This window comes from Mesoplodon densirostris, chromosome 4 (genome assembly GCF_025265405.1).
Source record: "Mesoplodon densirostris isolate mMesDen1 chromosome 4, mMesDen1 primary haplotype, whole genome shotgun sequence".
NCBI classification, from domain to species: domain Eukaryota; kingdom Metazoa; phylum Chordata; class Mammalia; order Artiodactyla; family Ziphiidae; genus Mesoplodon; species Mesoplodon densirostris.
Window position 1 is genome coordinate 179,003,866 of NC_082664.1, and position 23,603 is coordinate 179,027,468.

The 23,603-nt window shown below is 44.1% G+C and overlaps 1 protein-coding gene across 3 annotated transcripts in view; it reads right to left on the reverse strand.

The window, feature by feature from the left end:
• Window positions 1–7,192: 7,192 nt before the first annotated feature.
• Window positions 7,193–23,603, reverse strand: part of RSU1 (Ras suppressor protein 1) — a 191,067-nt gene continuing 174,656 nt past the window's right edge. For all 3 annotated transcript variants that reach the window (XM_060097789.1, XM_060097788.1, XM_060097787.1), the window contains one exon: window positions 7,193–7,766. In XM_060097789.1, the coding sequence (XP_059953772.1) occupies window positions 7,664–7,766 (103 nt within the window). In that variant the 3' untranslated portion in view covers window positions 7,193–7,663. The remainder of the gene's footprint in view (window positions 7,767–23,603) is intronic.

A 23,603-nucleotide genomic window follows, 5' to 3' on the forward strand; every position in this document is an offset into this window, starting at 1 on the left:
CAACTACAAATATAAAGCAAAAACAGAACTGAAAAGAGAAACAAACAGCAATACAATAATAGCTGGGGACTTTAATATGGCACTCTCAACAATGGATAGATGAGACTCAATAAGGAAACAGTGAATTTGAACAAACTACGGACTAAATGGACCTAGAAATATAGAGACCATCCTATCCAACAACAGCAGAATACAGATTCTTCCCAAGGGTACATGGAACATTTTCTAGAATAGACCATATGTTAGGCCACAAAACAAGTGTTAACAAATTCAGAAAGACTGAATCCATACCAAGTATCTTTGATCACAATGAAACTAGAAATCAGTAACAGGTGGAAAACTGGAAAACTCATTAACACATGGAAATTAAACAACACTCTCCTGAACAACTAATGGATCAAAGAAGAAATTAAAGAGAAAATTTTAAAAAGTATCTTGAGACAAATGAAAATGGAAACACCGCATACCAAAACTTATGGAAGGCAGCAAACGCAGTCTAACCAGGTGGTTCCCAGCAATAATCGTCTACATTAAGAAACAAGAAAGATCTCAAGTAAACAATCTAACACTATGCCTCACGAAACTAGAAGAAGAAAAACAAACTGAAAGCAAAGTTAGCAAAAGGAAGGAAATAATAAAGATTAGAGCAGAAATAAATGAAATAGAGAGGAAAGAAACAATAATTTACTAAGCTAAGAGTTGGTTCTTTGAAAAGATAAACAAAATCGACAAACCTTTAGCTAGACTAACTTAGGAAATAAGAGGGGACCTGAATCAAAATAATTATAAATAAAAGATGAGACATTACAATGGGTATCACAGAAATAGAAAAAATGAATAGAATTGGTTGTCCTCAAATATCTGTGGGGAATTCATTCCAGGACCCCATACAGATACTAAATCCTCATATGCTCTAGTCTCTCATATCAAATGGCAGAGTATTTGCATATAACTTATGCAGCCTTCCTATATACTTTAAATCATCTCAAGAGTACATATAATATCTAATACAATGTAAATACTATGTAAATAGTTGTAAATGCAATATAAATGCTTTGTAAACAGTTGTTGGCATGTGGCAGATTCAAGTTTTGCTTTTTGGAACTTTCTGGAATTTAAAAAAATATAGTTTTGCTCCATGGTTGGGTGAATCCATAGATGTGGAGCTCACAGATAGGGAAGGCTGACTGTCCTAGTAAGGAGACTGAATCAGTAATCAAAAACCTCCCAACAAAGAAAAGCCCAGAACTAGATGACTTGACTGGTGAATTCTGCCAAACAATTAAACAAGAATTCACACCATGTTGTATATATATGCAAAATGGAATGTTACTGAACCATGAAAAGAATGAAATTCTGCCATTTGCAACAACATGGATGGGCCTGGAGGGTGTTATGCTCAGTGAAGTAAGTCGGACAGAGAAAGACAAATACTGTACGTTATCACTTACATGTGGTATCTAAAATATAAAATGAATGAATATAACAGAACAGAAACAGACTCACAGATATAGAGAACAAACTGGTGGTTACCAGTGGCAAGAGGGAAGGCGGGAGAGGCAAAGGAGGGGTAGGTGATTAAGAGATACAAGCTACTATGTATCATATAAATAAGCAACAAGGGTATATTCTGCACAGTGAATAGAGCCAATATTTTATAATAATTTTAAATGGAGTATAAGCTATAAAAATACTGAGTTACTATGTTGTAAAGTACTGTAAATCAACTATACTTACTGATAATAAAAAGAATTAACACCAATCTTCTTCAAACTCTTCCAAAAAATCCAAGAGAAGGGAACATTCCCAAACTCATTTTATGAGGCCACCATTACCCTGATACCAAAGCCTGAAAAGGACACTACAAGAAAAGGAAACTGCAGGCCAATATCCCTGATGAATATAGATGTAAATATTCTCAATAAAATGTTAGCAAACTGCATTTAGCAGCACATTGAAAGGATCATTCACCATGATCAAATGGGATTCATTTCTGACATGCAAGAATGGTTCAACATACACAAATCAATAAATGTCATATATGACATTAATAGCCTGAAAGAAAAAAATCAGATGATCAACTCAACAGATGCAGAAAATGCATCTGACAAAATTCAACATCCATTCATGATAAAAACTCTTAAAAAGTTAGGTACAGAAGGAACAAATCTCAGCATAATAAAGACCATATATGACAAACCCACAGCTAACATCATACTCAACAGTAAAAGGTTGAAAGATTTTTCTCAAAGATCAAATACAAGACACGGGTGCCCAGTGTCACCACATGTATTCAAAATAATACAGGAAGTCTCAGCCAGAGCAATCAGACAAGAAAAAGAAACAAAGGCATCATAACTGTAAAGGAACAAATGAAATTGTCTCTTTGTAGATGATAGGATTTTATATAGAGAAAATCCTCAAGACTCCACAAAAAGTGTTAGATCTAATCAATGAATTCTGTAAAGCTGCAGGATACAAAATTAACATACAAAAATCAGTAGAGAGCTTCCCTGGTGGCGCAGTGGTTAAGAATCCACCTGCCAATGCAGGGGACACAGGTTCGAGCCCTGGTCCGGGAAGATCCCACATGCCGCGGAGCAACTAAGCCCGTGAACCACAACTACTGAGCCTGCGCTCTAGAGCCCGTAAGCCACAACTACTGGAGCCCACGAGCCACAACTACTGAAGTCCGTGAGCCACAACTACTGAAGCCTGTGTGCCTAGAGCCCATGCTCCACAACACGAGAAGCCACCACAAGGAGAAGCCCGTGCACTGCAACGAAGGGTAGCCCCCATGTGCCACAACTAGAGAAAGCCCATGCGCAGCTACGAAGACCTAACGCAGCCAAAAATAAATAAATAAATTTATTTTTTTAAATCAGTAAAATTTCTATACAATAATAATGAATTATCTGAATAAGAAGTAAAGGAAATAATCCCATTTACAACAGCATCAAAAACAATAAAATACTTAGGCATAAGTTTCACTAAGGAAGTGAAAGATCTCTACACTGAAAACAAGACATTGTTAAAAGAAATTGAGGAACACAAAAATACATGGAAAGGTATCCTGTGTTAATGGGCTGGAAGAATTAATGTTAAAATGTCCGTACTACCCAAAGCCATACATAGATTAAAAGCAATCTATATCAAGATTCCAATGACATTTTCTTTACAGAGGTAGAAAAACAATCATAAAGTTTACATGGAACCACAAAAGACTCCAAGTAGCCAAAGCAATCCTGGCAAAGAACAAAGCAGGAGGCATCGTATTTCCTGATTTCAACCTTTATTATAAAGCTATAATAATTAAACCAGTATGGTACTAGCATGAAAACAGACACATTGAACAATGGAACTGAATCAGGAGTCCAGAAAGAAACCCATGTATATACAGTCAACTAAAATTTGACAAGGGAGCCAAGAATACTCAGTGGAGAAAAGACAGTCTCTTCAGTGAATGGTGCTGGGAAAACTAATATTCATGTGTAAAAGAATGAAGTGATATAAACTCTAACTTATACCACTGACCAAATTTAACTCAAAATGTATAAACTTAAATGTAAGACCAGAAACTCTAAAACTTTTGGAAGAAAACACAGGAAAATAGCTCTATGACATAGGTCTTGGCAATAATTTTTTAGATATAACAACTAAAGCACAAGCAACAAAATAAATAAGTTGCACTAAATCAAAACTAAAAAGCTTCTGCACAGCAAAGGAAACCGTCAACAAAATGAAGACAACCTATGGAATGGGCAAAAAAAATCACAAACCATATATCTGATAAGGGCTTAATATCCAAAAGATAAAAATAACTCATACAACCCAATAGCAACAAATAATCCAATTAAACAACTGGCAAAACACCTGAATAGATATTTTCCCAAGGATACATGAATGGCCGACCGTACACGAAAATATGCTCAACATCAGCAGGGAAATGCAAATCAAAACCACAATCAGTGGGCTTCCTTGGTGGCGCAGTGGTTGAGAGTCTGCCTGCCGATGCAGGGGACACGGGTTCATGCCCCGGTCCAAGAAGATCCCACATGCTGCGGAGCGGCTGGGCCCGTGAGCCATGGCCGCTGAGCCTGCGCGTCCGGAGCCTGTGCTCCGCAATGGGAGAGGCCGCAGCAGTGAGAGGCCCATGTACCGCAAAAAAAAAACCAACCCACAATCAGCACACATTTGTTAGAATGGCTATCATCAAAAAGACAAGGGAAAAACTGGTGAGGATGTGGAGAAAAGGGAACCCTTGTGCACTGTCTGTGGGACTGTAAATTGGTACAGCCACTATGGAGAACACTAGGGAGGTTCCACAAAATTTAAAGCTAGAACTACCATGTGATCCAGCAATTCCACTTCTGGGAATATATCCAAAAGATGAAAACACTATGTTAAAGAGATATTTGCACCCTCACATTCACAGCAGCATTATTCATGGTAGCCAAGACATGGAAACAACGTCGATGGATGACTGGATAAAGAAATTATGTTATATTTATATAAATGGAATATTATTCAGCCATAAAAAGAAGTAAATCCTGCCGTTTGTAGCAACATGGACAGACCTTGAGGACATTATGTGAAGCGAGTTAAGGCAGACAGAGAAAGACAAATACTATATGATCACTTACTTGTGGAATCTAAAAAACAAAATGATAGGAAAAGAGATCAGATTTGCAGTTACCAGAGGCAGAGAGTGGGGCTGGAGGAACTGGATGACAGTGGTCAAAAGGTATAAACTGGGGCTTCCCTGGTGGCGCAGTGGTTGAGAGTCCGCCTGCCGATGCAGGGGAAATGGGTTCGTGCCCCAGTCTGGGAAGATCCCACATGCCGCGGAGCGGCTGGGCCCGTGAGCCATGGCCACTGGGCCTGTGCGTCCAGAGCCTGTGCTCCGCAACGGGAGAGGCCACAACAGTGAGACCCACATACCGCAAAAAAAAAAAAAAAAAAAAAAAAAAAAAGGTATAAACTGCCAGTTATAAGTAAGTACTGAGGATATCATGTAACACTGCTGTATTGCATATTTAAAAGTTGTTAAGAGAATGGATCTTAAGAGGTCTCATCACAAGAAAACAAACTTTCTTTTTTCTTTTTTGGGGGTACTAATACGAGATGATGGATGTTAACTAAACTTACCATGGTCATCATTTCACAACACGCCTAAGTCAAGTCATTTATAATGTATACCTTAAAGTTATACAGTGTTTGTCAATTATATCACAATAAAACTGGGAGAAAAACAGTGCTACCTTTTGAACAGTAGATATTTTGTAAATCCAGTTATCAAGTAACCAAAAAGACTGTATGAAAAGACGTGAAAACATACTTTGGTGACAAAAGAAAAAGCAGAAAACCTCCTTGAGATTTTACATTATGCCTTGCGCACTTAAATATATGATATTTTCTGGATTGCATAATATACTAATTCTATTTTGAAAAGATATACATTTAATATTTTCTGATTACAAAAATATATGTGCTGATTACAGAGAATTTAAAGTACAGAATAAGTATAAAAAGGAATTTTTAAAAAATTAACCTACCACAGAAATAATTTATCAGCCATAAAATCCCAGTCCATTTCCATTTTTCTGTGCATACATATTATAAACACAATTTCCCTTTTCCACAATTGAGACCACTCATATAGTTTTTTAAGTGTGACTTTTTTTTTTTACTTAACTGGATGATTATCTCCCTTTGCCCCTAGATATTGTACAATAATTTTTAATGTCTTCATAAAAGTTTATCATGTGGATACACAGTTAACCCTCCTTCCCAATCTTAAAGTTTTGCTGGGTATTATTAAATTCCTACCACCTTTCTGGAGAGAAATTTATATTCCCAATAGCAGTGCATAAGAATGTTTATCTCATATTACTACCTCTAGCACTTAACACTACCTTAAAAAATATATGCACATTTCTCATTGTTACAGCTGTCTTATTTTTGCTTTGATTTATATCTTTTTAACTACTAGTAAGGCCGGACCTTTTTTTTTTTTTTTTCATGGTTCTTGGGGATATTTCCTCCCAGTGAATTTTCGTGTATTGCCCATATTTCTATCTAGAGTGTTCATCTTTTAAAAAAAATTATTCAAAAGACTATATTGTGGTAGTTTTACTAAGGCTTGTTTAATTTTAGTTTAATTTTAGATGAAGTCTTTCCAATCACCAATAGTAGAGGTATTGTTCTTCCTCCTGTAATTCACAAGCTAAAAAAAATTTAACAAAATTCAGGCTGAGGCAAAGATTGCACCTAGAAACATTACATCAACTAAATCCCTAAACAGGTGATGACACCTGGGAGTTCTTCTTCCCATGGTGAATGTTTTATCAGGAAGTTATCCAGAAACAAGAAGTATAGACCTTCAGTAGTGATCTCTGTGATTCGAAGGCATCCATTTCCTAAGTAACTCAGGATTTTTGGTTGTGTTTTGATTCTGTTTTTTTCTGTGTTCCAGCGGTCTTGGTCTCAGGGTTTCAGCTGTGAGATGGAGAAAAGGAGATGCAGGGGTGGATACAGACAATCCATCTGAGAGAATGTTACATCTTCACACACCTTTTAAGACATTCCAGGGTTGGCAGTCCCTTTAGCACAAACATTCTGCTTGGATGTGTTTCCAGTGACATACATATTATTGTAGATAAGAGCAAAGCTGCCTATCACAGAGGTAAACAATTACTTGTTTAATGATTCTGCCACTGCAGTTTCTACACTGGGTGTGGTATAGAGTGTGCACATTAACACAACTTCTTTGGCATCATCACAGTCACTTAGAAGGATGCTCTGATATGAGCAGATTTTCTGCAGTGACAAGAAACACACTTGAGTATTTTTCTCTCTCTGTTTCACAGCTCTTGTCGGCCAGCCACTGGCACAAGTCACCATTCCTTCAGCTAAGCAATGCTGCTTTCCAAAATCCTTTGGCAAAATCTCCTAGAGATTTGTTTTTCTGCTCCTTCCTAATTTAGAAACAGTCCTCAAAGGGAAAAAAAAAAAACTGACAAATCGATGTGAGAAGAAACTAACTCTGATTTAATGCTGCATTTCTTTCATGGAAAGTTTCAGAGTTTATCATCGACAACCAATAAAAGTAGACAAGATCATTTTGGGGAAAAAAGTAAATGAAAATGGGTATACCCAAGATCAGATTTTTTTTTTATTCAGAAGCAACATGTGACACAAAGTCAAGATTTTATTAAAATCATTTGTAAGTTGACATAAAATCTCGGTGGTGAAGGAAAACTGTTAATAAAGCAAAAATAATGAGTTATGTCAATAAACAGAAGGGTGAACAGTGTTAACTGTGGCATTTAAATGATTACATGATTTTAATTATTCTTTTCATAATAAGCAACTCTGTGAACATCTATTCAAGGAGCTGAAAGCTGTGCCTCATATGGAATTTGCAGCTGAATTAAGCCTTCGTTTCCTGCCTCTGGCAATTTCAAGGAAACAAATGGAAATGGTTTGAAGAACTTATAAAAAATCTACCACCCACCAAAAGAGTTTAAAAGGTAAGGTGGTAAGCACTAGAAAGACAAAAAACAAAACAAACACACACACAGTATTCATTTGTGAGATAGAAAAAGAGAGAACAGAAGTAATAATGAGAGAAGCCATCAGAAGTCCAGCCCATGCCAACCCTTTATTTGTTCTTGGCTGTCAGGGGTTTCCGGCTGATCTTTTTCGATTTGTCATTATTTTTCTTCGGCGGTTCTGGGTTTGCCTGCATGTGTCTGCCGTAGAGGCTGAAAAGAGAGAGGAGGGGACGCCGTGAGATCTACCTTGTGAACACAAGATATGCTTCTACTGGCAGAGTTTTCATCAACAGATTCATCTCTAGGAATATTCAGGAAGACAAAGAACACCACAAGGTCATTTGTTTTCTCTGGGTCATATGCTGGATTTAAGAATTATAAACTGTCTTACACACACACACACACACACTCACTCTCTCTCTCTCTCTCTCTCTCTCTCTCTCTCTCTCTGTCCCCACCATGCCATGAAGTCCAATTCTGGACAAGTCTCTTGGAATCCTACACTCCCTGGGCTAAGTGTGAAATCAGCAAAGGAAGAGCGATCCAGGACTAGGGGAACCATGATGCTCAGCCTGGCCGATCCGGACTGAAGCTCCACAGGCCACCAGTGCTGAAGTCGACAGTGACAGAGACTGGGCTGAACTGAAAAGACGGAGTGTCCACTTAGTGCAAAGTGAACAGCATGCCGGCCCGAGAGCCCCAGGGCCAGAGGATGTGACAGAGAGCGATGGTGTCCGAGCCCCCGCTAGCTGCTCACCCGTGATGGATGGCGCTGGGAGGGCGCCCACCCATCAATGCCATGTTAATAAGCACCGCTGATTAAATGTTGACAAAGTGGCCTACAATTACAGCCACGGCATCCATCGCAGAGCGGAGTTAGCTCCGCGGCTGAGGGGATGGAACCCAACAGCAGGTAGTAATTAATCGGTAATTTATGAGTAACTCTGATTAAACGAAATTAAAAGCCACCCTAAGATAAATACAGCTCAACCTTAACTCCCCTTATTGATATAGTTGTGTCGCTGAGAGAGGCAGGTGGGTGTCTCAGTGCTTCTCGAGGGAAGGCAATGCCTGACCCCACTTGGTGCAATTGCCTTATGCTAACTGAACGGGGCGGACACAAAGACTGACCTTCCTGTACAAGGTGTCCCGTGTTCTAGGATCCACGCAGGGAATCGACACCCTCTCCTGCACTGGGCATATACTGATGCTCTTGATGACACTGACGTGGTGGTTGACAGGCCGAGGGAGGGCCCTGGTGCTCGGAGTTGTCCAATTGACTGTGGACGCTTAGGGAAAGCTGGACACTGGGTTTTGACAGGTCAGACGTAGTCTATCTTCTCCAGAGGCTTCCAAGCATCTCCTCAGAAGCAGTAACAAGCAGCATCTACCAACAGTGGTCATGAAGATGGGTTTCTGCTCCCGAAGAGTTTAGAATGCAGAATGTGGCCGCAGACAGAGCTACGAGCTGAAGAATGTCAAGTCCAGCCAGGTGCTGGGAACGTTCTCTGGGTAAAGGGGAGGGTTATGGAGGTACCACATGTCCTAGATGGGTAATATCAGCACTTGCAAGTCAGCGTTCAAATTCTGTAGAAGTGCCCTTAGAGGACTTCTGGCTCATCGAATGCAGAGGCAGGCCCAGCCCTGCCCGGCACCCCTGAGCAGAGACATCTTCCTCCCTAAGAGAACCTGCCATCCAGGAAAACGATCTTCAAACCAACACAGGCCCCCCCTCCCCTAGACTCTAAAAGGAGCGGCGGGTTCTATGCCCTGGACACCTGGGGTTCCTGGATCCAGGGAAAGAAACACTGGTTTAGGCAGAAAGGGAGGTTCAGCCAGTCCGGCTTTACCAATGTTGCCCCTCCAAGCCCCAGTGATGTCCCTGTCCTGACCCCCCTGGAACCTGTTATTGTCACCTTACAGGGCAAAGGGGACTCTGCAGAGGTGAGGCTAAGGATCTTGAGAGAGGAAGATGACCGTGCATTACGTGGGAGGCTCCAACCTGTGCACCCGCTCCCCTGCCCCTCCAGCATGTCTCCCAGGTACGCCGACAGGGAGAGGCAACCCTGAGCCAAAAGCAGACTTGGCCCTTACGTTCCTCACCTCTATCAACACACTCTCTGAGACGAGCTTTCCCTCTCATAGCGTCTGCCCGTCTCCTCCGCCTAGGATGCCGCTTTCCTCAAGAGCAGGGGCTTAGCGCTCCAGTGGGATGTGCTCCAAGCTCCTCCCACCTGGCACGTAGCCAAGGTCTGACTATTCTGTGCATTCGCACAGGCACCTATGGTCTCAGTATCTGCTTCCACTGCACCGCTTTCTTACAGCTTCACGTGTCTCTCCTCTACGTTCCAAACTTTTATCCCCATAAAGGAAAAAAGTATACACGTTTTTACTCGCAGACAGCATCAGATGTTAAGGATTACAACAATCCGCAGAAACACAACTCCTTTGCTCATGAATTTGGAAACCCGGCAAGACTCGGGTGCTGGGAAAGTGATATCAAAAGAAATAAAGGGGTCAGAGGAGGGAGAAGAGATGAAAGACCTGATGCAGGCCTGCTGGGGACCACATCCTGAACGCGCAGGCACGGAAGCCTTCCCAGAAAGGGTGGCAGTGTCGCGGGGCCCTGACGGCGGTAATCCAGCAAAGTCATTTCAGAAGGCGGTGCAAAAGCTGCTCGGGACTCAGCAAGGCTCCTCTTTTCAGGAAGGAACTGGAACGTTCCAACGTTTCAACGCCTGCCTGTTCGGACTCAGACCCCACCGCGTGCCTGGCCTTCCTGGGGCTACACAGCAAGTCACTCGCTACAAAGGGCCGGACGGGAGACGGCAGTCGTGAACTTGATGCTTAAAACCCTCGTTTTGCCACTTTACGCACTGTTCGTTCTGGGCAAATGATTCGCAAGCCTCACCCCACCGTGCCTCAGTTTCTTCATCTGTTAAAAAAGGATGCGTTTTCTCACAGGGTGGCCATGGTGGTGAAATGAGCCTGGCCCCAGGACAGGACTATTGGATGTGGCCCGCGAGGGCTTGTGGAAAAACAAGACTGATGGGGGGTCATAGTCAGAGTGATTTAAAAAAAGATAATTATATGATTACTTTACTTCTCTAGGGCTTTTTCCTCTGAAAAAGGATACGGTATTTTTTTATCGACGCCAAATCCCCAAGCATCTCTGGAAGAAAGGTTCGAATCCTCTTTGAAGAAGGCAACTAAGGCAGAGATAAATGCAGCGCCCCACTTCGTCTGTGAATCACCAGCAAAGCCGGGATGACTGTGCCCTGCACGGCGGGATGCTTTCCCTCCTCCAGTTGTGTGGCCAGGTGAGAGCCGGCACTTTACTCTCACCTGCAGACTGGTGAGAACGGCCCTTTCTACCTGGAGACGTGGCTCCGGCACAGCAGTAAGGACAAGCACCTCAGGGTCCCCAGTCTTGGGTTCCACCAGCTATTAGCCATGGGGCCTCCAGGCAATTAAGTAAGTGTCGTAGGCAGAATAAGGGCCCCCCAAAATGTCCACATCCTAATCCCTGAAACCTGTGAATATGTTACCTTATATTGCAGAAGGGACTTTGCAGAGCTGGTTAAGGATCTTGCCGCGGAGAGATTATCCTGGATTATCTGGGTGGGCCCAAAGTAATCCCAAGGGTCCTTTTAAGAGGGGGGCTGGAGGGCCAGAGTCAGAGATCTGAACAGGCTCAGCTGCCGGCTTTGACGGGGAGAAAGGAATGCAGGCAGACTCTAGACCCTAGGAAGGCAAGGAAACGCGTTCTCCCCTGCAGCCCCTGGAAGGGCAAAACCCTGCTGACACCTAAATTTCAGGCTTCGACACCCGGAACTGTAACACAGTACACTGGTTATGGTTTGGGCCACTAATATCATGGTAATTTGTTATCACAACATTGTCAATTGGCTATACTCCAATATAAAATAAAAAGTTAAAAACAAAAAACAAAAACCATCACAGTCATTTGTTAACAGAAGCAATAGGGAACAGATACAGTAAGTGAGCCTCTCTGGGGCTGGCCATGAGGATTTTGCTTAATTTCAGCAGGAAAAAAAAAAAGAAAGAAAGAAAGAAAGAAAATTCTGGGGTAATAATTCACTGAAAAGAAGGAAAAGTTAAAAACTAAGTTACAGAGAGGGCACAGAGAGGAGTGTCCCCAAGGAAAAACGGGTGCTGTTTCCACTAGAGGGAGAGGAAATGGGCAGGTCAACTGTCCCCTCTCTGCCACAGTGAGATAGGCTCTGTGCATACTCTGACGCTAACAGTCATGGCCCACGCTTGAGACGTACCCAGGATTTAATTCCTAGAGGTGACAGGGAGGAGACGGAGAGGTCTGTGCCTTTGAAGGAATTCTGTTCCATGCAGCTGTGTGCAGGGCCACACGGGGAAGCAGGAGGGCTGGTTAGGAGGCAGGGGCGCTCAGGAGACAGCAAAGCCCAGGGCCTTTATGGTGGTTTCACAAAAAGGAAGGGGTGAGGCAGGTTATGAGAGAGTTTAGAAGTGAATGGTTTGATTAAAATTTCAGAGCCCAGGGCTGAAGAAGTGATCTCCAGTGACCCAGTACCTGGGTCTGGGTCATGGGGAACACTGGCTTGGTGCACGTGAGTTAGAGAAAAGAGGTGGTTAGGATAGGGGTTTGGGGTTGGTTGGCTTGGATACAAAAAGATGCGCTAACAGATGAGTTGTTTGCTCCTCTAGGAATGAGCTGGCTTGGGAGTCTCCCCAGCCAGCAAGACCCCCAAGATGCCAAAGCATCATAAAATAGAGAAAGTGAAAAACAGGATAGACCAATACAGCCCACAGCCGTCACGATGGATTTCCGTCCCTTTGATCACCCCGTACGCTCCTCTCATGACGTACCTCCCACCTCTTCGACCTTGGAAGAGTCCCACTTACCCTTCAGACCGTGGCACAAGGTGCTTCCTGGATGAGCACGTCCCCTCCGTGCTCTGCTCAGATGGTACCCGTCCCGCCCTACAGGAGCCCTGGCATCCTGCATGGGGGATTCTGGAGAACAGTCCTGGGGCTTCACTCGCCTCTGCATTCCTGCACCCTGTTTGCCCCAAAGGACATGTGACATTGAGGAGGTGACTAACTTCTGTCACAGTCTGATGTCCTCATCTGCAAAATGATGAAAACTGCTACCTTGCAGGGCTTGTGGAGGGAGATTAATCAGACATGGACAAGGTCCTGTGCGTGCAGGCTCAGAGCAGGTGTTTCAGAGCAACTGTTCCAGAGCAGCAGCTGCTGCCTTTAGCCTCCCACAAAGGCCCACGGCTCAGGCTGAGCTGGCCAGTTCCTCCTGCTGCTCAGACCCTGGCTCTGAGCATGCACAGAGCACAGCCGGGAATTCGACTTTGCCCTCAGGAGCCTGTGGGGAGACCCTTTCTTGGGGAGGTTTCTGGCGGGCACTGAGATCTGACCATGCCGGCTTGAGAGCGCCGACAGAGGAACCTGGCTCGTGGTCACTGATGGGCCACAGCCGCTGGTGGGTCAAGTGCTCAGCTCAGCATATGGAGGCAACCTGTGGCACAGGGTCTTGGGGTCTTGGAAACTCTTCTGTCCCCTGAAACCTGAGCTCTACAGAGGATAACTGGGAGATGTTCAAGGAGAGGAGAAAAGTGAACAGAGACCCGTGTAAAGTGACAGGATGGGATCAATTACGCTCAGGAGTCTGATGAACAGGCTTCTGTTGCTGAAGAGACTCCTCCAAGGTGAGATGCCTGCGGATGCTCTGTGCTGTGGGAGACGAAAGAGGCACCACCACTCGGCTCACAAGGGCTCTCGTTCTCGTCCCTGTGGGAGTGGGCCCTGCCCTGAGCTGCCATCTGCAGAATCCCAGCCAAAGACCAGCTCTGGAGAAATCATCATGAGATGACGGCATGGACAGCAGAGGTTACCAGACTGGTCACTTGAGAGGCATCCTGTCAAAGCTGCCTGCGCACCGGCCCCCTGAAACTCCACACAACTCAACACCCCTGCCTGGTGACATCTAAGATGGCACAGCAAACAATTCCAGCCCAGCAGAATCAGAGTAAATTTCTCAACAAATACTATATTGAGTAGTACGGTATGTACGCTTTTCTACTATTGGAAGGTGCATTTTATTTAATATGGGCATCTTCATTTTGGGAAAAGAAAAATCCATTTGAGTCTTACTGTTTCTTTTGGATCCAAGGGTCTCTTGCAGACGTTCACACTGCTTCATGGCTGCAGTCATGAAGACCACTGGGGACCACGTCTTTCCTTCTTGAAAAATCTCCTTCCTTGGCTCCAGTGCACTATCTTCATTCTTATTCTTTCTCCAAACAATACTGCAGCCCTTGTGTTTTTGCTTTTAGCTCTCTCTGTCCTCTTCCCTAGAAAGAGCATCTGATTTTGTAGCTTCAGGGATCATCTCTGAACAGGAGTCCTCCAAGTCACCACCATCTTCAACCCCTGCTACGCCTAATTCCCACTTGGACATTTAGCTATCATATCCAACCAAATGCATACAATAGTTCCCTACCCCAGCTCCTCAGGTCTGTCCCTCTGAAGTCTCCAGACCTCCAGGATCAAAAAGATGAAGTCATTTTGGCACCTGCCCCTTTTTTTCAGTCACCCCATTAATCAAGTTTGATTGAAGTTGCTCTCTACCATAGACATTCTCAGCCTGGGGCCAGGGTGGGATCTGAAGCTCCAAGCAAAGCTGTATGTGCATTTTTCAGCAGAAAGCGAACACAGCTTTCATCAGCTTCTCACAAGGTTTGTGACTCAGTGGATTAACAAGCTGCTTTATGGCGCTTGCTCTTATTTCAGTCATCTTATGATTTTATTCATTCTCTTTTTCTTCTACCCTAAAACAGGCCTATACCACATGGCCATTAGATTATTATAACAGGTCCCTTCTTGGTCTTTTTTTTTTTTTTTTTTTTTTTCCGGCCGCACCGTGCAGCTTGTGGGATTGTGGGATCTCACTTCCCCAACCAGGGATCGAACGCCGGGCCCCCGCAGTGAAAGTGCCAAGTCCCAACCACTGGACTGCCAGGGAATTCCATCTTCTTGGTCTCCTTGACACCGATTCCTTCCTTCCTCTGATGCATCCCACACATGACTGACAGAATTCTCTCTCCTCGGTTTATGCATGGAAAACAGCATCCGCCACCCACTGGATCAGAGAGCAGCCACAGCACATGCCATGTAATGCCTAACTAACCCACCTTCATCTCTGTTTGCTCACCGTCCGTCCGAGTAGAGAAAGGCTGGTCTGGAGGAAGGCCGTGTGGAGTGTAGGAAAGGTGGGCAGGGTGTGAGTTTTGCCACCTATTAGCTAAGTGACCTTAGAGTCCCATAGCTTTCCAGAACCTCTGTTATCTTCACTGGAAAACGGGAATAGCTGTATACTGTCTACCTTGCAGGTGATCTGCAAAGTACTAAATCAATCTAAGGCCTGGGATTAGTCTTTCCCGTCAGCCAGGATCCCTCTGGTCTCGGTGTTTTGCTGGTCTGTGTTGCTACTGCTTGGAACGCCTAGCCTCCACCCTTTCTGTAGCTCAGATCTCAGCCACATCTTTCGGCTTTTCACAGCTTTCTCTGCCCTGCCGCCCGCCCCGGTCCAATTTCTGCCTTCACAAAATACTAGGGGGTTTACTGGGATTTCATCACCAAGTCCTTCATAAGATACAAAGTGATTTCTGCTCTTGGCTTTATTTCCAAGTACCAGTAGAGCACCTGGATCAGGACACGTGGTGAATATGGTAACCATGCAATCAGCATTCACTGTCACAACAATCCAAGGAAGTTGGATTTATTTTATTATCTTATTATCTTTTCAAATGAAGGAACTGAGGCTTAGCAAAAGGTCTGGCTCAAACCCAGGCAACAACTCCAAAGTTCAAACTCTTTAGGTGCTACGTTATCTTGTCTCCCATCTTTCTGGATTGCTCAGTTTCGTCCTCTTAATCAGCCTGCCATTTTCCTGAGGGCGGGGACGTGCGGACTTCACTTCTTTTGTATTCTACATACTCAAGGCAACTGCTGGAAACACACTGTGTGCTATGTAAATATTATGTCTCCGAATGCCAGGTATATGAGAGGTACAATATGCTGTTCTTAAGTCATTTGCTCATGTCATATGCGTCCCTCCTGTTGTTTTGGGTGTTTCCATGGTAAGTCCTTATACAGACCAAGAAAAGAACCAGTTTGAAAAATCTAAGTATATGGCCGGTGACAATAATGGAGAGAAATCATTTTGTGTCTAATCTGTAATCTTATGGTAGGTTGCTAAACTTAAAATCTCCTCAAATAAATCTATGGACAAAGTGTGAAGCCTAGATTATTAATAAGCATTTACAGTATCTTTCTTTATCCCATCTAGCAGCTTCTGAGGGGCTGGTGACAGAAACTTAACACATAAATTGCTGAGTCTTAAAGAAAAAAAAAATGAACAGTTACCATATTCCCACGAGCAGTCTCATTAATTCAAAAGGCAATGATTTTTTGAGATCAAACCTCCAAGAGGTGGTTCCATGAAATTCACTAACACCAGGATGTGTCTTTTACCTTCGCCTCCATTATAACCGTCACCACTCTCTGTCCCCAAGACACAGTGTAAAAAGAAATTATCCGCATACATGTGGTAAACAGCATCTGTATAGACAGCCCAAAGGAATCTGTAGCTGGCTTAGGACAGATATTAAGCTATACAAAAATATGAAATGTAAGGCGGATTTTAAAAATGCCCCATACATGCTAGACTCGCTCTCTGCCCCACGGAGGGGAGAAATGAGGATTCTGGCAGAGCAAAACTAACAATCTCATGCACAAAAGATGTTCATTAAACTTCATCATCCTGTCTACTCTAATGATGCTTTTACTTAATAAAAATTCCCCGAGCAGTAGCAAGGATATTAGGCAAGGTCTTTGGTTATGTATCAGAGGTCTGAGCTGTCACCAGCAAGCATGCAGTTCAGGGGGTATGCTCCCTGGGGAAGGCGCAAATACAGCTTTCACAGAATACACGCAGAGAAAAATCAATAACTGCAACTTGCTTCCCTGCTTAAGCATTTAAGAGAATAGGTAATCCTTTTAAATTAAACTGCAAAGTGCTAAATGTTGCAATTTACAGAATAAACTAAAAAGCAAAGGAAACAAGACGAAGGGCGTTGGTAAGTTCTCTAAACAAGCTACTTCCTTAATAGACTTCAGACGTGGAGTACTGGGGAGTATTTTTTATGAAAAGAATTGTTTTGGGATATAGTATGTGGCGATTGAAAAAGAGACATCCAACCGTATATGTGTCTATGTGTTTGTAATATACACACAGATATACAAACCTACTTATAGATACAAGGAAGGGAGAAAATATTTCTGTATGTGCATTTAACCCTTCCAAAAATTATTCCTAAGGAAACACAATGATTAAAATTCACTAACTTGAATCTGGCTCTCACAAGCTAAACAGTAATTATCTAATAGATTCGTTAACATGGACAGCTGAATGTTAATACTGTAAAATCACTAATTATTGCTTTTGCCCATTTCATACAACCCACTTTAAATTTCATATCCTGCCAATACGGACTTGGCTGGAGAGATAGGACAGTCGGGGCGAGAGTGAAGCATCACCCAAAAACCTGAACTTAAAGACAGTAAGATTGCCCTCTAGATGTTAAATGATAACATCAACACAAAAGGAACCAAAGCAGAAACATGGGAAGTTACCCCAAATAACGCCAGTGCAACTCAGGCCAGCAAGACTTGGCTGGAAGCCAGCCAAGGGTATTAACAAAGCTGGAGACCCTGTCCATCAGAAGAGTGTGGTTTTGGTCAGCAACTCAAACAGTGGGGTAGATGCCAGCAGTGGGGACCTATGCATTCCCCGGAGAAAGGCGGTGAGGACCCAGCTGGGAGTTCTGTGGATGCCCTGATAGGACTATGTCTCTAAGTGGAAGCAGAGAAAATAAACATGGCGCCACCACAATCCTTCAAAGGCTGACCCGCTCCTGCATGGTCCAGCTGCTGGCCAGTTCTCTCCGCTCTTCGGCCACTGCCCTCCATGTTCCCAACCTCCAGCACATGGGCAAACAAATCAGGCCCCTGCCCACTTCTGAGGTTTGTACTTGGTATTCCCTCTGCCTGAACGTTCTTCTCCAGGTCTCCCTGAGATAGGCACTCTTCCTACCCCCATTTCACAGGTGAGGGAATGGACACCGAGAGCTTCAATACCTCGGATGTGAACGGCTATGCTGTCCCAACTCTGGTGTCAGTACAACTCAGTCTCAAACCTCTCCCTTTACTCTGGGTGCAGAAACTGGTTCACACATGAGCCTGTAGCCAACCTGCGCCAGCCAGAGAAAGACCTAGGACCTCAGCGCACACTGTTGGGAAGAAAAGTCCTTTCTTTTCTGTTTGAGTTGAATTGGGAGCCCAGATCTGCTGCCAGCCATGGTGACCTCTGTGAAGAGAGCCTGCCTGGGAGACAAACCAGCAGACAAAGCAGAACTGAAAGATGGAGAGAAATGGAGCCCAGGGACATTGAGCCCTTGACCATGCCATGCCTGAAGTCTACCGTACTGCTGGATTATTAGTCGTATAAAATAAAGAATCGCCATTCCTCTTACACTTTGTGCTTCTTGCAATCCAAGGAATGCGGAGTCCTGACGGATGCATCACTCTGGTCTACTTCAAATGTGAGCTCCTAACAGAGGTCTTTTTTGCCCACATTCTCTCTCTTTAATCACATTCACACCCACAGTCACAATATAATTATTTTGATTACTTGTTATGTGCCACCTCCTTGAATGGAAGATTAACTCCGAGAGACCAGGAACCTCGTCTGTCTTCTTGAGTATCCTCTCCGACCGGTAGGCCATGGGCACACGATGAACGTTTGTTGACTGACTGAATGGAAGCATACATCACTGTACTTACTGGGATGTACTGAAATATCCAACGACGCACGTATCCTCCCAGCTGGAGCATGAGCGCCTCTGAAGCAGGGACTGTCTTAATCTTTTCGTTCCTCCAGTGCCTGCCACACAGGAGTCACTTAATACACATTTACTGGTGGACTGAAAGAGTGTCTTAGCCAAGGAACATGTCCTGATTCATTCCTCAATTCCAGACTCATCCAGCGACGACAGACAGGCTTCCCACTTAGAGCTGTGTCCACTGGAAACAAATGTGCTGGGAAGGCCAAGGCAAGGCTTCTGCTCTTTAGGGGCAGCTATCCTCTGTTACAAAATTCTGGTCCCTACATCCGTTTCTTATGTGTTTCCCCCAGTTTCTGCAGGGTTTTTGAGGCTGAAAGGTGAGGGTGAGCAGTAAATGCATCACGGTGCCATTCTGTGAAGCCGCTTGGCAGCCCAGTCCATTTGCCTCTTGGAGAGATTCTCTTTCAAAGCACTGTGTGACCAGGGGTTTCCATCAAACTCCTTTACAGCACAGTGGGTTTTACTGAATATGAACCATCGTTTGATATCAGTAATAACTAGGTGAATACAGGAATAGCTTATGAGAGAGAATTAAGTTAAAGTGAACATTATAAGAACACTGGGGTTTTCTTCCTTTCCTTTGGACAAATTAAAAATCAGAATGGATTTTTATTATCATGGAAAGATAGGTGTTTTCCTGGCCACACGTGGTTCCTTGAGGAAAGGCTTGGTGTTAACGACCTTGTAAGTTATTAAGCTAGTGATCATAATAGCCAAACTCAGGTAGCACACCCTATACAACAGCATGTCCACAGGAAGCTTCCATGGCGCTTTCTGTATGTGCTCATTTAAGTCTGAACGAAAGGCACCATGCAGGGGTGCACACCTGTCCTGTGGTTCTAGATATAAATGATGTTACAAATACAGAGCCAGTGTCGCAGAACTGGAATACCAGTGTCTGAACAGGGAAGCCTCTTCTTTGTCTTTCTTTTGTTTTTCAGATGCGGACAGATGGTAAAAGCATACCTAGAGGTATTATTACTCGTCCTCCTCCTCTTCTTCTTTGTGGCTATTAATTTGGACTCCCTGCTCCTGGGGCCGTCTTCCCCTCTCAGCTTCTCTCAGCCCAGGTGACTGGATGATGTGACCACCGCAGGTGACTCAGGGTCAGGTCGATGGAAAGCGAGACAGTTCTTTAAGTGCTAGCCTACAGATTCCAGAGTGCATGGCAGATAACACTGAATTAGGATGCAGAAGGCTTTGGAATTAATCCGTTGACTGGGTCATCTGTGTTTCCCTAGACAGACGATGGGGCATTTGGACTTACACAGGGGTGGTAACCATCTGGCATGTATGCTGCCACCCACCCCCTACCTCGCACACTGAATGGGCGTTCAACCAGAAGGCACCAGAACCTATTTAGACCAAACACTGTGAGCAATGGCTTGAACCTGGTCACAGGTGGGCATCTGAATGGAACCTGCACGTTTTACATATGAAACTTGTATAGCACTTTGCTTAAATGAACTCATTTACCCTTAAGCAAAATCATGTTAAATGAAACCTCACATCTCCAAGGTTCCTCCTACGTCCGGGTTAGATTACAGCATGACGCCTGAGATTCTAGGCAGCACTGTATTACTTGCCTCTCGTCCCTGTCCATGGATTTCCTGGGAGGTTAAGTTCTACTTCCACAGCAAAGAGATTAAAAAAAAAACAACCTTAGGAATCAAAACCAGAAAACATCCACCTACCTACAGGTGGATGCATCCACGTGGCGCTTTAGCCATGAGGCTCTCGCCAGGTGGACCTCAGGAAGCAGCAGCTACAAGTCAGTTCTAATCATTGCCTTTTGCCATTTCCCCAGCAAAGCCAAATTCCCTCACCTGAGCTGGGCTCTCTCTCAAGTGCCAAACCCTACCGTTCCTGGAACATGGCATATCAAGTTGATCTGTGCTTTCCCTGTATTCCTGATCGCAATATGTAAACTACTGACCAGCAGCAAGGAGAGGCTGGCGGTAGAGGAGGAGCCAGGCTTTTGTGTGCAAAGAAACTAAGTGGTACTTGGGAATAAGCCCAACCACTGTGAAGAAAATAACAGAGAAAAACATCTAGGAGAGTGCAAGAGTACAAGAGCCTATGGATCCCAATCTTCCTTTAGCTTCACTTTCATGTTTCTGATTTTTGGAGAAAAAACATATTCCAAAAAGGAATGGAGGATTAAAAATATATATACTTTTGGGACTTCCATGGTGGCGCAGTGGTTAAGAATCCACCTGCCAATGCAGGGGACACGGGTTCGAGCCCTGGTCCCGGAAGATCCCACATGCCACAGAGCAGCTGAGCCCACGCGCCACAACTACTGAGCCTGCGCTCTAGAGCCCGTGCCCGCAACTACTGAGCCCGCGTGCCTAGAGCCCGTGCTCCGCAACAAGAGAAGCCACTGCAATGAGAAGCCCGCGCACCGCAGGGAAGAGTAGCCCCTGCTCGCCGCAACTAGAGAAAGCCTGTGCACAGCAACGAAGACTCAACACAGCCAAAAATTTAAAAAATAAAATAAAATAAATTTATTTTAAAAAATTAGCCCTGATATACTCAGCAGATTTAATATATCTCATCTAGTTCCTCCTAGTTTTCTGTTGTTGTTAAATCAGATTCGTAAGAGCCTCAGAGAAATGTATGGACTTCAAGTGCCAAAAGGTTAAAAATTAAGATGTCTGTGGTTTCCGCTTGAATGTTAAAGACGATCTACTGGAGGATTCCGTGCATCCGCCCTGAATCTGAGTGGGAATCTGAGGGGAGGCTAGGACTCTCTCTTGGGCTCCAGCTTTAGCTTCTGATGCCCCCAACGGGTCTTGCAGACTCAGAGCAAAGCTGCGGCCGTGGGTGGAGAGAGAAGAGCTTGTCACAACAGGCCTTTTCATCCAAGAATCGCAAGCCTTCCCTCTACGAGTCTCACCCGCCCAACACTCCTGGAAGGCGTTAGCCCTAAACACAGACGGCGGAAGTGAGGCAGAAGCAGAAGTGTGAGGTGGAGGTGCCAGAGGCCCGGGGTTTCTGTGCGATCCTGCCCGAGGCTGCTCTTCTGCCTCCGTTTCCGGTACAGGCAGACCTCGTCGCATCCCACTTCGCAGAAGCTGCCTTTTTTTTTTTTTTTTACGAACAGAAGGGTTGCGGCAGCCCTGCGTCCGGCAAGTTAATCGGTGCCATTTTTCCAGCAGTATAACTGTTTAATGAAGGAAGGTACACTATTCTAGCCATAATGCAATTGCACACTTTATAATGTCAACGTGACTTTTCTACGCACTGAGAAACCAGAAACGTCGTGGGCCTCGTTTTATCGCGATACTTGCTCTATTGCCGGGGAGTGCGGCGCGGGGTCTGGAACGGAACCCACAGTATCTACATCAAGAGGCTGTGGTCACGATGTGGCCACGTGATGACACTTGGGTGAAAAATCACAAAGGGAACATGTGCACAACAGTTATGTCCAATATTCACAAACCACGTTCTGTAACAACTCAAACTGACCTGTCTTCTCATGGAAAAATACGTCCTTCCAACCACCCCCCCACCCCGCCAACAGCTATTAATCAAAAAGATTTCTGTCCAACATATTTTGCCTGGAATGGTAAAACAAGCCCCTCTTAGTCTACTGAATACCTGCAGTGGGTTCATTTTTCCTCTCATAAATATTTCAGGAAGCTTTTCTTAAAGTTTTATTTTTAAACACATATTAGTACTTCCACTTTGTAGAGACATATTCTCTACCTTCACATATGTATAGCTCTGTCCAAAATAGGAGATCCACCAAGGTAACTTTAAACTTTCTAGTAGCCACGTTAAAAAAGTAAAAAGAAATAGATGAAACCAATTTTAGTAATATATTTAATTTAAACCCAACAGATCCAAAATATCATTTCAATGTGTAATCCATATCAACATGATGAATGATCTATCTTATCCTTAATCTAAAGATAAATGACTTAATATCATAAATTTAATGATTTTTTTTTGTACTAAGTGTCTTTGAAATCTAGTGAGTATTTGAAAACTCTGATAGCACATCCCAATCAGACAGGCTGTAATTCAAGGGCTCAAGAGTTGTTAGCGGGCTTCCCTGGTGGCGCAGTGGTTGAGAACCTGCCTGCCAGTGCAGGGGACATGGGTTCGAGCCCTGGTCTGGGAAGATCCCACATGCTGTGGAGCAACTAGGCCCGTGACCCACAACTACCGAGCCTGCACTTCTGGAGCTTGTGCTGCGTAACAAGAGAGGCCGCAACAGTGAGAGGCCCGTGCACCACGATGAAGGGTAGCCCCCGCTCGCTGCAACTAGAGAAAACCCTCGCACAGAAACGAAGACCCAACACAGCCAAAAATAAATAAATTAATTAATTAATTAATTTTAAAAAAAGAGGTGTTAGCAGTTACCATGTTGCACAACACAGAGACCATTTGAAAATGGTGAAATCGAGCATGGTGAAATCAAGTGATCTTCTTGTACTTAAATGAAAGGCATTTTGAAAGCTGATGGACCCTTTCTTGGCACATGGTTACTTTTAATGCTTTAGAAAAAGGATGGATATATATTTATATATATGTTTTATATATGTATATATTTTATATATGTGTAAAACACGTATACTTACATATGTATATAAAATTATATAATATTTTTTAAAAGTAATCCCACTTCCCTAGAGAGTCTTCCGATATGTTTAACTGTTTGTAGTAGTTCTGAATATGAGCCTGGAAAGGTCTTCAGGCCAACACATATAACTCCTAAAGCCCATGAACTTGGTTGGAGAAAAGTACAGTCAGTCCCTCCTTCCCCAAAGCAAGGAAACATAAAAACAACTTTAAGAGCCAAAGAAGCTCAGCTCGCAGCTGGCCAGAGGGCACCACCTAGGCCGGGGCTCAGCAGCAGCAGCTCTAGACCACGTGCATTCACGAGTTTTGTCACATTCCAGGCAAGCCGGACCTCCTCACCCAGAGGTGTGCCTTTTAAAGTGGCAAATACTAAATCCAGACTCAGGCACTTCACCCTGCTCCATACCCCGGCCCTCCCCACCCTCCATGGAGGTCTGCTCGCTGCAGGTGGCCACGAGGGGGGAACAGCACAGTCAGGCTT